Genomic DNA, 14,584 nt, shown 5'->3' with positions numbered 1-14,584 from the left:
GTTGTTTCATTAATTGCTAGTTATGGTATTTGGTAACACTTTATTTGACAGTGGCGCCATAAGACTGTCATTAGACAATCAGAATTATGACATGACACTGTCATGAGCATTAATCAATGCTTATAATAGACGTCATTTACTGTGATCCTGCAAATTAGCTCACTTTTGAATGGATCTAAAAGATCTGAGCTGGACATAAACAGAGTTAGTGACATAATTTGCCGAATGACACCCAATGACAACTGTCATAAGCATTCAGTAATGCCCATGATAGTGTCATCACTGCCATGTCACAATTATTATGGTCTTATGATGCCGCTGTCAAAAAAAGTGTTACCTATTAACCCAAATAAATCAACAAATAAGCCGCATTGGGCTATAAGCCACAGGATTCAAAGTGAAGGAAAAAAGTAGCGGCTTATAGTCTGAAAATTACAGTATTTGTCAATGTTATTTGAATGAATGAATGAATGAAATGTTTATTGTCATCATCATCGGTATCATTGACAATTACAAAATGTGATATGATTAGCCCGAAGAAAGAAAGAACGGAAGAAAGACAAGGGCAGACGGGAGAAGCATAAGCTTATCAATTCCCGTCCCCCTATAGCAAAGGACGCACAATCAAACATGGTAAGGTTGCATATATCACATTACATGAGCTTTTCTTTTTTTTTTTTTCTTTTTCACATGAATTATCTTCCCAAAAGTTATTAATTGCCATGGCACTCAAGCAGTGTTGTCAATTTGTGTAAGTTCATTGATTAGGGTGCTTATCGGCTGAGATAAGTTGCTCGTGGGAGAGCTCAGAAGGGTGCGTCTGCACACAGCTTGAGCTGAATCAAGGATCTATATCCTTGGATTTCATCAACTATAAAACAATGTGAACCCAACCATCGCCTGACACACCGTAGAACAATGTTGTTTCAACGTCACTGTCAGGTGTCATCGGTATTTGCAATGTTGATTCAACATTGTTCATTGTCAAAAATGTCAATATCAACCATACTGATGATTTAGGGGCCGTTTACATGGTGACTCTCCGAGAATACGAAAAATTTCAAATTTGCATTTGCGTCTCCATTTGAACAATGTCGCAATTCCGCATGAAAACGATGTAGTACTCATGCCAAGCCCTAGGGGACAATGCAGATTTACTAGGCAACAGAGAATGATGCACTTTGACCCCACCAAGCTCCCTCAGCCCGGAAGAAAATATGCCCGCCCACTTGAAGCAACGCCATTTTTCTTTTGTTCAAAAAGGCACAAAAATTGAAACATTCAACATATTTAATTTAAAAATATTATTAAAACAGTAAATTAAAGCCCACATTCCGCCATATTTGCTGTTTTTAATAGAGATGTCCCGATCGATCAGCATCCGATCACGTCATTTTCAAAGTATCGGAATCAGCAAAAAAATATCGGCCATGCCTTTTTTAAATATATATATTTATATTTTTTGATTAAATCGTTTTCTAATTGTATTTAACGTTACAGACATAATATGTTACACTCATCCAGAGTCTAGTTTAGCCTTAAGGTAGGGTTATCAAATTTATCCCGATAACGGCGGTAATTAATTTTTTTAAAAAATGTATCACGTTAAAATATTTAATGAAATTAATGCATGCGTTGCACGACCCACTCACGCATTGTTGCGCTCAATCTGGCGCAGTTTTACCTATTTAGAGAGCTAAAAGGCAGCGTAAAATAAGTAGAGAGAATTTTGGCAGCCTTAGGAGCCTTCTTTTGATTGGCTAAAGCCTCACAATCCCTCTCCCTACGATTAGAAATATTGTGGGAAGCAATGTGGGGAAGCAAGGTAACAATTGATCATTTTCTTAACACTCTATGTTATTTCCCAACGCAGAGAAGCTCAATATCAATATCAATTGGTAGCACTACGCACAGTCATGGTTCCACTTCCCATCATGCATTTGGGCATGGCTACAGTATCATTTACTGAAAGCTCAACAAATACACTAGATGGCAACATTTAGTCACAATATACAAAGTCACAAGTCTTTCTATCTGTTGATCCCTCTCACAGAAAGAATGTCAATAATGTAAATAACCTCTTGAGGATTTATTGTCATAATAAACAAATACAGTACTTATGTACTGTATGTTGAATGTATATATTCGTCCGAGTTTTATTCATTTTTTTCTCAATGCATTGCCAAAATGTATATGATCGGGAAAAATTATCGGGAATGATTGGAATTGAATCGGGAGCAAAAAAAAGCAATCGGATCGGGAAATATATGAGGATCGGCAGATACTCAAACTAACACAATCGGGATCGGATCGGGAGCAAAAAAACACGATCGGAACAACCCTAGTTTTTAATGTTTAGTTGCTCCGCTGCGCACGCCCAATGTGACGTGTATGAGTGCTGACGTTAACGGCGCGGTCTCGCGCTGCGGGAGCCTTTGATATGCATGCCGAGGAAGCCCTCCTCAACCCCCGCAATCGGATTCTTCCACTTTGGAGGCAGGATTCAGAATTTTTCGTCTTCGCTGACGTCATATGCACGCCAGGCGAGTCCTCTACTCAGTCATTGCGTCTTTGTATCGCAGAGTCGCCATGTAAACTGCCCCTTAGATGGAAAATCAACGTTTATTCAACCTCGGTCAGCTATCTGGGAAATGGCTTGGAAAAATGTTTCCCAGCAATATCAATACAAAACTTTTCTTTTGGGGGAGAAAAACAATACAAATGTCCTGAGCCAATGTCGCTGAGTGAGTGACCCAGAATGGTGTGAAGACGGTGCGTCACTCTCAGCAAGGCAAGCGGCAGCACCTCAGGGTTGCATAAAACGCTTATGTAGGGCGCGCTGACTGCACTTTTACTTCCTTGGGTGCCTTGTAGAGTAAATGGGATTAGATGGTTTAGCGTGACAGGCCGAGACATTAAAGCTAAAAGGGCTGTCGGATGTGTTGTTGGGAGGGAATATATATATATGTGTGTGCGCAGTGTGAGGGCGGGGGGTAGTATGTACACAATTATGGAAATTTAGCTTTGAATGGCAAATGAGACAGTTGCAAACAAACTCTAGTAAAAGAGCATTTGTGTTGCTGTCATTTTAAAGTGCTCAATTTGATACTTAGTGGAAAATGGTTCAGTTTGGTGGAGTCGTCAGATGATTTATCATAAATGTACACATAGGTGTCAGTCAATAGATGCAGACATTCTACACTGCAAATTTATAATGTCTTAATCAGATTGTTTTTCTTAAATCTAGTCAAATATTTTTCTCCATTTGGTTTTGAGTGTTACAGACTATCGTATTTTTGGACTATAAACCGCAGATTTTTTTCTCGGCATTTCTACCCTCCGGCTTTTATAAGGAAGTGGCTTATTTACGGATTTTTATTTACAAATGAGCTTCATATGTTCTTGTTAAAAATAATTTTTAAAAAATTGATAATTAGCCATACATAGACTTAATCATGATATTGACGGGTCACATTTGAACCTCACTGCGCCTCGCCTTCAAGTAGGGGGCCTGCCCACATCAAGTTATTCTCAAACACATGCACGCAACGATCTAACGCCAGATTTAGGTTGAAAAAGTGCGAAAGCTGTACCGCATACAAACAGCAAGGATTGTCTCAGGAGTGATTTGTTCAAGGATTCAAGGTAATTATTATATTTTTCGTAAGATGCTTTTCAAACGAGAAAAAAAAATCAATGGGATTAATTAGCTGCTATGGCATCGGTGTCATTGTTCGCAATATTTACGGAAAATAAATGCTAACTGCACAGGGTGTTTTTTTTTTTTTGCTATTAACCAAGAATCGAGACTCTTTTACCTATCTATAAAGAATTCACGGATTTAAGCATTTAGAATTTTCCACAGAAAAAGCTCTTTGTTTACATATGTCGGCCGCTAATTTCCTAACTGACTAGCCTCATAGTTTTCAATATTTATGTAAAATGCTACCTGCACATTTTTTTTTTTTTTTTCCCTTTTCACCATGAGTTGAGACTGTTTTACGTCCACATATATAAGGAATTCAGGGATTTAAGCATTTATTCATAAGAATTTTGATTGGAAAAGCTTTGTTTACATATGGCGGCCGCCACATTGACATAGACTAGCATCGTACTTCGACATATTTACGTAAAATGAATGCTAACTGCCCATTTTTTTTTTTTTTTTTTTTCCCCCTTTAACCAAGAATCGAGACTGTTTTACGTCCACATCTATTAAGAATTCAGGGATTTAAGCATTTATTCATAAGAATTTTGATTGGAAAAGCTTTGTTTACATATGGCGGCCGCCACATTGACATAGACTAGCATCGTACTTCGACATATTTACGTAAAATGAATGCTAACTGCCCATTTTTTTTTTTTTTTTTTTTCCCCCTTTAACCAAGAATCGAGACTGTTTTACGTCCACATCTATAAAGAATTCAGGGATTTAAGCATTTATTCATAAGAATTTTCAATGGAAAAAGCTCTTTGTTTCCACTCAGTCAGCTTTGACAGAGATAGGCCCCCTATTAATCGGCCCCGCGCCCCATGTCCCGTCAATATCATTATGAAGTCTATGACTAGCCATATTTTAAAATAATGGCGTTTCTGAACATTTCTGAAATTTCAAAGCTTTCTTTAAATGATGAAATATACTAATTTATTGCTTAAAATAAGTCTGTTAAGCTTATTTTCAGGCAGCTATTTTTCGTATTTCGAGAAATCTGAAAAGCACCTGCAGATAATTTCAGTTATTTCTAGATTTACACTGAAAACAAGGTAATTTAACGCATTTTAAGTAGGTGTGTTTTTGCATTTTGTTGCAACTGTATGTTCCTTTCATACATCCAGAACTCATAAAACATATCACAGCTGACTTTTGAGTACGAGGCTGCACACACACAGACTAGTCAGTCGTCTATTGCAGGTCAAACATGTGGAAATTTTAGTTTTCAATGAACCTAATATACGCGCAGAGCCAAAAAAAATAATAATAATCACCCAGAACCACAGTGCTACGAAGCAGATGCAGAAACTTGAATATCACGTGATAAAGTCTTCATATTACCTTATATTAGTGTCCTCAAAAGACCCCTGTGAGCACCTCGTTTAAAAAAGGGAGGGGGTCACCGGGGAGGTTGACAGCCTGCATCTGTGTAGCCGGCGCTGTATCGTTTGTGGTGAAAGTGCGCCATCTATCGGGAGATCATATCGCGTCTACTCCATGAGCCCTAATGCTTTCTGAGCAAGGTAAAATTGACAGGTCAGACTCTCCTCTGATAAGAAGAAAAACGTCATTCCAATGGTGTGAACTTTCAAGGAAAATTGTATTGATTTTAAACAATGAAACAATTTGACAAGAATTGGGAGAACATGCAAGTACCTTTCACAAAAGAATAACGCCACATCACCAGTGAGTAAAATTTGATATCAGCAAACACAACACTTGACATGTAACATTCAATCACCAGACACCATTTCTATTTTATCTACCACAACTGCAGAAGAACCCTAAATTTCTAAATTCAACTTTATTTCACTGACACTCTAAAACCCACCACGTGTTTTTTATTATGTGGTTAACACAATTTTGTCAAAACTGACCCAAATTAGGGCATTTAAGAAATGTGATATGGTGATTATGTAACTTATTAAATGAGGAAAAAGGCTAACTTTTTAGCATTGTGTGTTAACACAAGCCAAAGACTGAAACGCTTGAAGAATTCTAAATGTCTACTGATGTACTTTTCTAATCACAATTTTAGTCACATTTCATTCCGTTTAAATGTCATCTAAGGTTTCCCTGTTTACGTATGATATTCAGTGTATCACAAAAGTGAGTACACCCCTCGCATTTCTGCAGATATTTATCTTTTCATAGGACAACACTGACAAAATGACACAATGTAAAGTAGTCTGTGTGCAGCTTATATGTATATAATAGAGTTAATTTATTTTCCCCTCAAAATATAGCCATTAATAACTAAACCCCAGGCAACAAAATTGAGTACACTCCTTAGAAACTACGTAATCCCTAAATGTCCAAATTGAGTACTGCTTGTCATTTTCCCTCCAAAATATCACGTGACTCGTGACAGGAGTGCTGACAGCATTGCTGCAGATTGAAGAGGTGGGGGGTCAGCCTGTTAGTGCTCAGACTGTATGCCCCACTCTACATCAAATTAGTGTGCATGGCTGTCACCCCCAGGAGAAAGCCTCTTCTGAAGACGGTACACAAGAAAGCCCGTAAACAGTTTGCTGAAGACATGTCAACAAAGCACATGGATTTCTGGAACCATGTCCTATGGTCTGATGAGACGGGCGTGTCTTTCTTGTGTACGGTCTTCAGAAGAGGTTCCGTCTTGGGGTGACAGCCATGTGTAAAAGGTACTCGCAGGTCCGTAGCGGAGCTTGGAAACCTCCCTGCCGATTCTTTCATGTAGGGACGCTGATAGCGGTGCGAGCTTTATTAGCGCAGTGGTTAACGTCCCTACCTGCCAAGTGGAAGCGTCGTGGCGCTTGGGTTTGCATCCCGGCCTGGTGGGAGCAGAACGCGGGGCGGCGCTGACACACCGGCTACATTGGTGCCGTGACCCGGATTGACAGCAAAGGTTTCGGGGGGTGAGTGTAACAGGTACACGCAGATCCATAGCGGAGCGTGGAAACCTCCCTGCCGATTCCTTCATGTAGGGACGCTGACGGCTGTGCCGTTAGCTCGAGCTTTATTGCCGCAGTGGTTAGCTTCCCTACCTGTCGAGTGGAAGCGTCGCGGCGCTGACACACTGGTACATTGGTGCCGTGACCCGGATCGGCAGCGAAGGTTTCGGGGGGTGAGTGTAGCAGATCCATGGCGGAGCGTGGAAACCTCCCTGCCGATTCCTTTATGAAGGGATGCTGACGATTCCGCAGTCAGTTGTCGAGTGAAACCGTCGCGGCGCGTGGGTTCGCGTCCCAGCCCCCCCACCTCTTCAATCTCTGCCGCAATGCTGACAGCAATCTTCTAGCGATTCACGACATTTTAGAGGGAAAATGACAAGCAGTACTCAATTTGGACATTTAGGGATCTACTAAAGGGTGTAGCCAGGGGTTTAGATAGTAATGGCTATATTTTGAGTTATTTTGAGGGGAACTCTATTATATAAGCTGCACACAGACTACTTTTCATTGTGTCAAAGTGTCATTTTGTCGGTGTTGTCCGTCCCATGAAAAGATATACTTAAATATCTGCAGAAATGCGAGGGGTGTACTCACTTTTGTGATACACTGTAAAATCAACAGGAAATGACCGAAAATCGACAGGAAAAGACCTGCAATGCCCCAAAATGAACTATTTGCCTGGCATTGGTTGGCTGTCACATCGAATGAACGAATGTTCATTCGCTGCCACCCTCCCACTTCAAATGGATTGGACGTCTACTAGTGATAATCTGGATCCAATTCATAACAGGCACTTGTTTTTCTATCTATCAGGTGTTTTATAGAATAATTTCCTGACCAATGTATCGATAACCGTTTTATCGCCTTATCTTGTGATCGTTATCGTTTTACTATTTTTTTTTAATTGTAGTAATAGTACGACTTTAAAATCGTAGTCTTTTTGTTCGGCCCTGATACATAACAATAAAACTAATGTCGTACAATTCTACCCTAGTCAACTACATGTTATTCTACAACTATCATGTGACATTTATCGCTTCAGCGTATGGATTTGAAAACAATCTTAAAGGACACTTTCTCTTTCGTCTCCTAAGTTGATGGAGCGCAGATTCTGGTTGTGGTGGACAGTGGCGGTGGTGACGGTGGCATTGCTGCTGCCTGGTGAGATGATTACAGCAGGCGAGACGCTGGACGGGGAGGTGGCGAACTCTTCTTGTTGGTGGCTGCTGTTGTTGGTGTTGGAGTTGGCGTCGCCGGTGTTGTTGTTGAGCGTGCTGTCGCTCTCGCTGCGGTTGAGGTTGCTCATCCCGCCGGGAGGCCAACTCTCATCCGGGCTGCTCGCCATCAGGCTGGCCTCGGAGGCCGCCTCGGAGCAAATAGACATGCGGGCCACAGCCGTGTCCTGCAGACAGCTCAAGCTGCTGGGGAGAAGACCTCGCTTCTTGATCAGGCCGTCCAGCTCCAGCTCCATCACACCTGGCTTAACCGCTCCCCTCACCAGGCCGGGATCTCCCGCTGCTTCTTCTCGGGAGATTTCAGCGGCTTCTTTCTGATCTAGAAGACCCTTGGTGAGGAAATGCGAGATCTTGGATTTGGCTTCCTTCTGAAGGAGCGGTGTAGTGTTGTCGGAGTCTTCGGGGCTGGAGTCGTCATCGCTGGAAAGCTTGCGGAAGCGAGAACCGGCGGCGTTGTTTCTGGAGCTCGTGCTGTGATCCTGCTTCTCGTCCTCCTCGCTGATGGGATCGAGGAGCTGGGCATCAGCCCCTGAGGGAACGTCTGCGGGTTCAGTCGCCTTGGGGACTCTTTTGAGGAATGACTTGCGGCTATCTTGGTCTGCTCCTTCATTAGCCTGGCCGGTGGGAAAAGAATTCAATGAGAACATGAAAATATACAAAAAATGAGATCTCTGGAGAGGCCTTTTTTTTCCCCGCCAAGATATAATGTAAAAATGTATTTAAAAAAATAATAATAAATGAAAAGAAGCCTGAAAAGCAACCAACTGGGTCCGACATGTGGATTGCTATTTGATGCATACAGTTGTGGTTAAAAGTTTACATACACTTGTGAAGAACATAATGTCATGTCTCTCTTGAGTTTCCAGTTATTTCTACAACTCTGATTTTTCTCCGATAGAGTGATTGGAACAGATACTTCTTTGTCACAAAAAACATTCATGATGTTTGGTTCTTTTATGACTTTATTATGGGTTAACAGAAAAAGTGATCACATCTGCTGGGTCAAAAATATACATACAGCAACACGAATTAGCAATTTCTTGTGAGTGATTATTGACTTGAACAATCATTGACTTGAACAAGTCAGGAAAGTCACTTGGAGCCATTTCAAAGCAGCTGCAGGTCCCAAGAGCAACAGTGCAAACAATTGTTTGTAAGTATAAAGTGCATGGCACTGTTTTGTCACTACCACGATCAGGAAGAAAACGCAAGCTATCACCTGCTGCTGAGAGAAAATTGGTCAGGAGGGTGAAGATTCAACCGAGAATCACCAAAAAGCAGATCTGCCAAGAATTAGAAGCTGCTGGAACACAGGTGTCAGTGTCCACAGTCAAGCGTGTTTTGCATCTCCATGGACTGAGAGGCTGCCGTGCAAGAAGGAAGCCCTTGCTCCAAAAGCGGCACCTTAAGGCTCGACTGAAGTTTGCTGCTGATCACATGGACAAAGATAAGACCTTCTGGAGGAAAGTTCTGTGGTCAGACGAAACAAAAATCCAGCTGTTTGGCCACAATGCCCAGCAATATGTTTGGAGGAGAAAAGGTGAGGCCTTTAACCCCAAGTACACCATGCCTACCGTCAAGCACGGTGGTGGTAGTATTATGCTGTGGGGCTGTTTTGCTACCAATGGAGTAAATGGGATAATGAAGAAGGAGGATTACCTTCAAATTCTTCAAGATAATCTAACGTCATCAGCTCGAAGATTGGGTCTTGGGCGCAGTTGGGTGTTCCAACAGGACAATGACCCCAAACACACATCAAAAGTGGTAATGGAATGGCTAAATCAGGCTAGAATTAAGGTTTTCAAATGGCCTTCCCAAAGTCCTGACTTAAACTTGTGGACAATGCTGAAGAAACAAGTCCATGTCAGAAAACCATCAAATTTAACTGAAATGCACCAATTCTGTCAAGAGGAGTGGTCAAAGATTCAACCAGAAGCTTGCCAGAAGCTTGTGGATGGCTACCAAAAGCGCCTAATTGAAGTGAAAATGGCCAAGGGACATGTTACCAAATTTTAGCGCTGCTGTATGTATATTTTTGACCCAGCAGATTTGATCACTTTTTTCTGTTCACCCATAATAAAGTCATAAAAGAACCAAACTTCATGAATGTTTTTTGTGACAAAGAAGTATATGTTCCGATCACTCTATCAGAGAAAAATCAGAGTTGTAGAAATAACTGGATACTCAAGAGAGCCATGACATTATGTTCTTCACAAGTGTATGTAAACTTTTGACCACAACTGTACAAGTGATGTTGCAAGTTCACCCACTTAGAAAATAGGTAGAGGTCTGAAATTTCAATCGTTGATGCATTTCAACTTATAGACACATAATCTAAAAAAATCCGGAACTCACATTGCATGAGTTTTGAAATAATTTATTTGTAATTTACTGGCGTTCATAACTATTTGTACCCCTGAGAATCAGCAATAATTATGACACTCAAAAAGTCTCAGTCTACCTTAAAAAAGTTCACCTTTACCCAGGGCCGGCCCAGCCTATACGCAGACTATGCAGTTGCTTAGGGCCCCTGATCACTAGGGGGCCCCCAATCTGGCAATTGTTTAATGTATATTCTATTTTGTTTACTACAGTTTGCTTTATTTGACTTTTGTGAGTTTTGATACTTGATTACAAGCTTAAAAAAATAAAAGTTCTTCCTTAACTTCTTTCTTTCCTCTTTTAGAAAAAGATGTGGTGCTATCTACTCTAAGTTCTGACAATCATTTGGGGTGAGAAGTTTGAAGTATGCAGTGCAACAAAATTTGATTAATACACAAAATATGGATGTATGGGTTGGATTGCATGTATGGGTTTCACAGTACACTGTGACAAAATGGTGGGCCAAAAATATGGGCCCCTTTGCATTATTTTGCTGAGGGCCCCCAAATGGCCTGGGCCGGCCCTGCCTTTACCCCAGTGCTTCTCAATTATTTTCTGTTATGCCCCCCACAGGAAGACGTAAACGCTTTGCGCCCCCCCCCCCCAACTCCCTGCCGCCACTATAAATATGCTGTAGTATCATTTGTATATAAAATTCTTATGTTTATAAGTACACCTCTGCATAACAGTGTGTTCTTTTTAATATTAAAAGAAAAAAGTAATATAGATCAACTTACAATAAAGTGTAAAAAAGAAAAAAAAAACATCCATACTGTAAAAATACACTCGATACATTTTTTTGACCGTTTGATACTGAAAATTTAAATTTAATTAAAGTCATTGAACAATAATAAATTCAAATTGATCAGCAACATTAACTCATTAGGATAATATGCCAAACAATTAGACTGAAAAAACAAAAATTAAAAGAACAAAAACGACAGTGCCATTGGACGAAGGCAATTTTTATTTTTGCTACAGACAGTATCGGCTCCTTTGCTATGGTGTGGGGTCATTTTGCATTGACCAACTAGGTATGCCACCTTATATGATGCTGACAGTACTCGCTGGTTTACTCATGTAACACTGACTAAGCGAGAGCATTGGTGGCAATATTTGTTGGTTTTCGCTGAAAAAGATAATTCCTGCTGTCCATACATTTTTAGACAAAGTAAACAGACGGGTCTTTCCTCGTCCCCCACTGTACTAAAAGTCAAAGCCAAATGCTACATATGCTTCGTCATATTTCCTTGTCTTAGCTTTTCATATCTCCGGTGCGCTTCGCTGTGTGCTTTTGTTTGGTTAAAAAATACTGCGCACATGCTGAAAATGAGAGCGGCACTGCCACCCACTGAGTGGATGTGCAATTACACTTTAATCTAGTACGGATAAAAATGTTCCCCAAGGTCACATGCGCCACCCTTAGCATTGCTCTGCGCCTCCCTGGGGGGGCCCGCCCCACTATTTGAGAAATACTGCTTTACCCCATGAGTAACCACCCGTTTGAGCTAATAATTGTCACCTGTGCACCCCAAAGTCAGTCATAATCCAACTGCTACCATGGGCAAGACCAGAGAGCTTCCGGAAAGGGCCAGAGAAAAAAATTGTCGAGCTCCATGAAACTGAAAAAGGCTATGGGACAATAGGAAAGCAGCTTCATGAGAATAAATCAACAGTTGTAGCAATTGTTAGAAAATGGAAAAGGCTAAACATGACTGATAATCTACCTCGGACTGGGGCTCCATGTAAAATCTCTCCTCGTGGGGCATCACACATGATGAGAAAAGTGAGGGCTCAGCCTAAAACTACACGGCAGGAGCTGGTCAATGACCTGAAGAGAGCTGGATAGAGTTTCAAAGGCTACTTTCAGTAGAACACTACATTGCAATGGTTTAAAATCATGTATTGCTCAGAAGGTTCCACCTGTTGAAGCCAGCATATGTGAAGGCCCGTCTGAAGTTTGCCAGGGACCATCTGAATGATGCAGAGGGGTCATGGGAGAAAGTCATGTGGTCAGATGAGACCAAAGTAGAACTTTTTGGTGCAAAATTTACTTGTCATGTGTAAAGGAAAAAGAAGGATGAGTGCAATCCCAAGAACACCATCCCCACTGTGAAGTATGAGGGTAAAAACCTCATACTTTGGGGCTGCATTTCAGGCAAAGGGACAAGACGAGTTTATTAAATAAAGCAGAGGATGAATGGTGAATGTATTGTCAGATTTTGAGCCACAACCTCCTCAGTCAGTGACTTGAAGATGAGCCGTGGCTGGATCTTCCAACATGACAAGAGCCAAGCTGACCAAGGAGTGGCTACGTAAAAATCCTATCAAGGTTCTGGAGTGGCCAAGCCAGTATTAAGACCTCAATCCAATAGAAAATCTTTGGATGGAGCTGAAACTTGGTGTTTCTCAATGACAGCTGACTGATCTAGAGAAAATTTGTGTGGAGGAACGGGCCAAAATCCCTGTTTCCATATGTAAAAATCTGGTGAAGAACTACAGAAATCATCTGACCTCTGTAATTGCAAACAAAGGCTTCTGCACTAAATATTAGCACTGATTTTCTCAGGGTTCAAATACCTATGAACCCCATTAAATTACAAATAAAAAATTGAAAAATCATACAATGTGCTTTTCATATTATGTCTCTATAAGTGGAAATTAATCTATTGCCCCTTTCCCACTGAAACTAGTGGGTCAACGCGCGTTTTTTCCAAGTTGATGCAACCCACTAGCAATTGGCATTTGGCACCTTTCCCATTGACAAAAAAAAAAAAGTGTATTTTTTTTCTTTCACCCGTTTAACCCCCCACCCCTCCTCAGCCGTGCGTAAGGTTACGTGACGTCACCACGCTAAGATGCGCGTCGCAAGTGAGACCGAATTCATTCAGTTCAAGGAAGTAAACAATGCAGAGCAACATGGAAGCCTCCTTTCCGTTGGTGTTCTCCGTTTTCATGCTTTTTACTGCCCTCAAAATGGTCGAAATGCAGCAAAGGATCAACACTCTGCTTGTGCTGAGGCAACGTAGGCGACATCGTAGCTTCGAGCTTTTAATTTACCAGCAATATTTTTAATAAATTGCTGTGTCTCGCACGGTCCCAGACATCTGTCGCTGAATCTCCTCTTCTCCACGGATGGAAAGGAGCTGACAGGTCTCATCATCTTTTCAATGCTGGGACATGTTGTTCAATGTGGTGCGCTAGTGGCTCTTTCTTCTTCTACTAGCTTTGTTGTGAGCATCGACGTAACTACGGTTGTGGGGCGTGTTAAATGGGAGGTGACTGGCACGTTGTTATGACGCATCACGTAAGAGCCTACGTCACCACGTAGATTAGGGTGTTAACTGTTGACCCAGGGTTTTGCTTTCACAATGCATGACAATCAGAGCCGAGGTGATTTTAACGCGGGTCGCTTGGCGGGTTGATTGACACGGGTCGAGGCGGGTCGCTGCACCTTTCCCACTGCCACCAAAAGCCGATTGTTAGTGGGTTGACACGGGTTTTTTGGCCAGTAGCAAAGGGGTATTAGTGGGTGAACTTGCAAAATCACAAGGGGTGAAAATACTTCTGCTCCTCACTGTACATATACAAATGTACACTGTTCTTCTACAGTGAATAAAATATTTGTGACTTGTGACTGTCCGCTCACCCCTTTAGCATCCGAGCTGTAGGTCGAAGGTTGTGGTTGCATAGGCCTCTCCTTCGTGCCCCCGTCCAGGTGGGCCATCTGAGCAATATACTCCTGGTAGGCATCGCGGTACTCGGCCTGCTGCCTGTCGGTCAACTTGCAGATGTTATTGGACGACTCTTGAGAATTGAGGCTGGACATGCTTGTGGTGCGGAGAGTCGGCACCTTGTAAGAAAATGAAAAAAGGCCCCGCTATTAGGTAAGCCAGCAGTTGCATTAGAATCAAATGTGATTATTATTGTGGTTGCAATTTAGAGTGCCAGTTTAAGCCTCTATCAGATTTTTAAAAATCTAGACTGAAGTCGAAAATAACCAAGGGGCCCCTTGTGTGTTTTTTTCAGTCTTTTAATACATTCAGGAACACCACTAACTTCCTGTGCTGTGCTCCTTTCTTGTGCAAAACAACATGAATGAGGTACGTGCGGCCAGCGCGAAGAGGACATGTGGCTTTGTGACAGTTTCTGAAAGTGTGACCTTTTGCGAATGTCCCATTTAAATATGCTTACATGACACTCTTTGACAAAATGCACACCCTGCATCTGAATGTACCTGCGGTGCAGAGTTGTTTTCGTCACCGATGACTATAACGAAAATATTTCGTCGTCGAACAATTTTTTCATGACGATGACAGGACGAT

General features: G+C 41.6%; 1 protein-coding gene across 5 annotated transcripts in view; it reads right to left on the bottom strand.

Annotated features, from left to right (window-relative positions):
* Positions 1–5,295: 5,295 nt before the first annotated feature.
* Positions 5,296–14,584, bottom strand: part of kidins220a (kinase D-interacting substrate 220a) — a 142,838-nt gene continuing 133,549 nt past the window's right edge. For all 5 annotated transcript variants that reach the window (XM_057860412.1, XM_057860414.1, XM_057860415.1 and 2 more), the window contains 2 exons: positions 13,909–14,112; positions 5,296–8,491 (listed from right to left, as the gene is read on the bottom strand). In XM_057860412.1, coding sequence (XP_057716395.1) covers positions 7,706–8,491; positions 13,909–14,112 — 990 coding nt within the window. In that variant the 3' untranslated portion in view covers positions 5,296–7,705. The remainder of the gene's footprint in view (positions 8,492–13,908; positions 14,113–14,584) is intronic.

The sequence above is a fragment of the Corythoichthys intestinalis genome, chromosome 15 (assembly GCF_030265065.1).
Source record: "Corythoichthys intestinalis isolate RoL2023-P3 chromosome 15, ASM3026506v1, whole genome shotgun sequence".
NCBI lineage: Eukaryota > Metazoa > Chordata > Actinopteri > Syngnathiformes > Syngnathidae > Corythoichthys > Corythoichthys intestinalis.
Note: the sequence above shows the minus strand (reverse complement) of the source record. Positions and strands in the feature narration are given on the sequence as shown.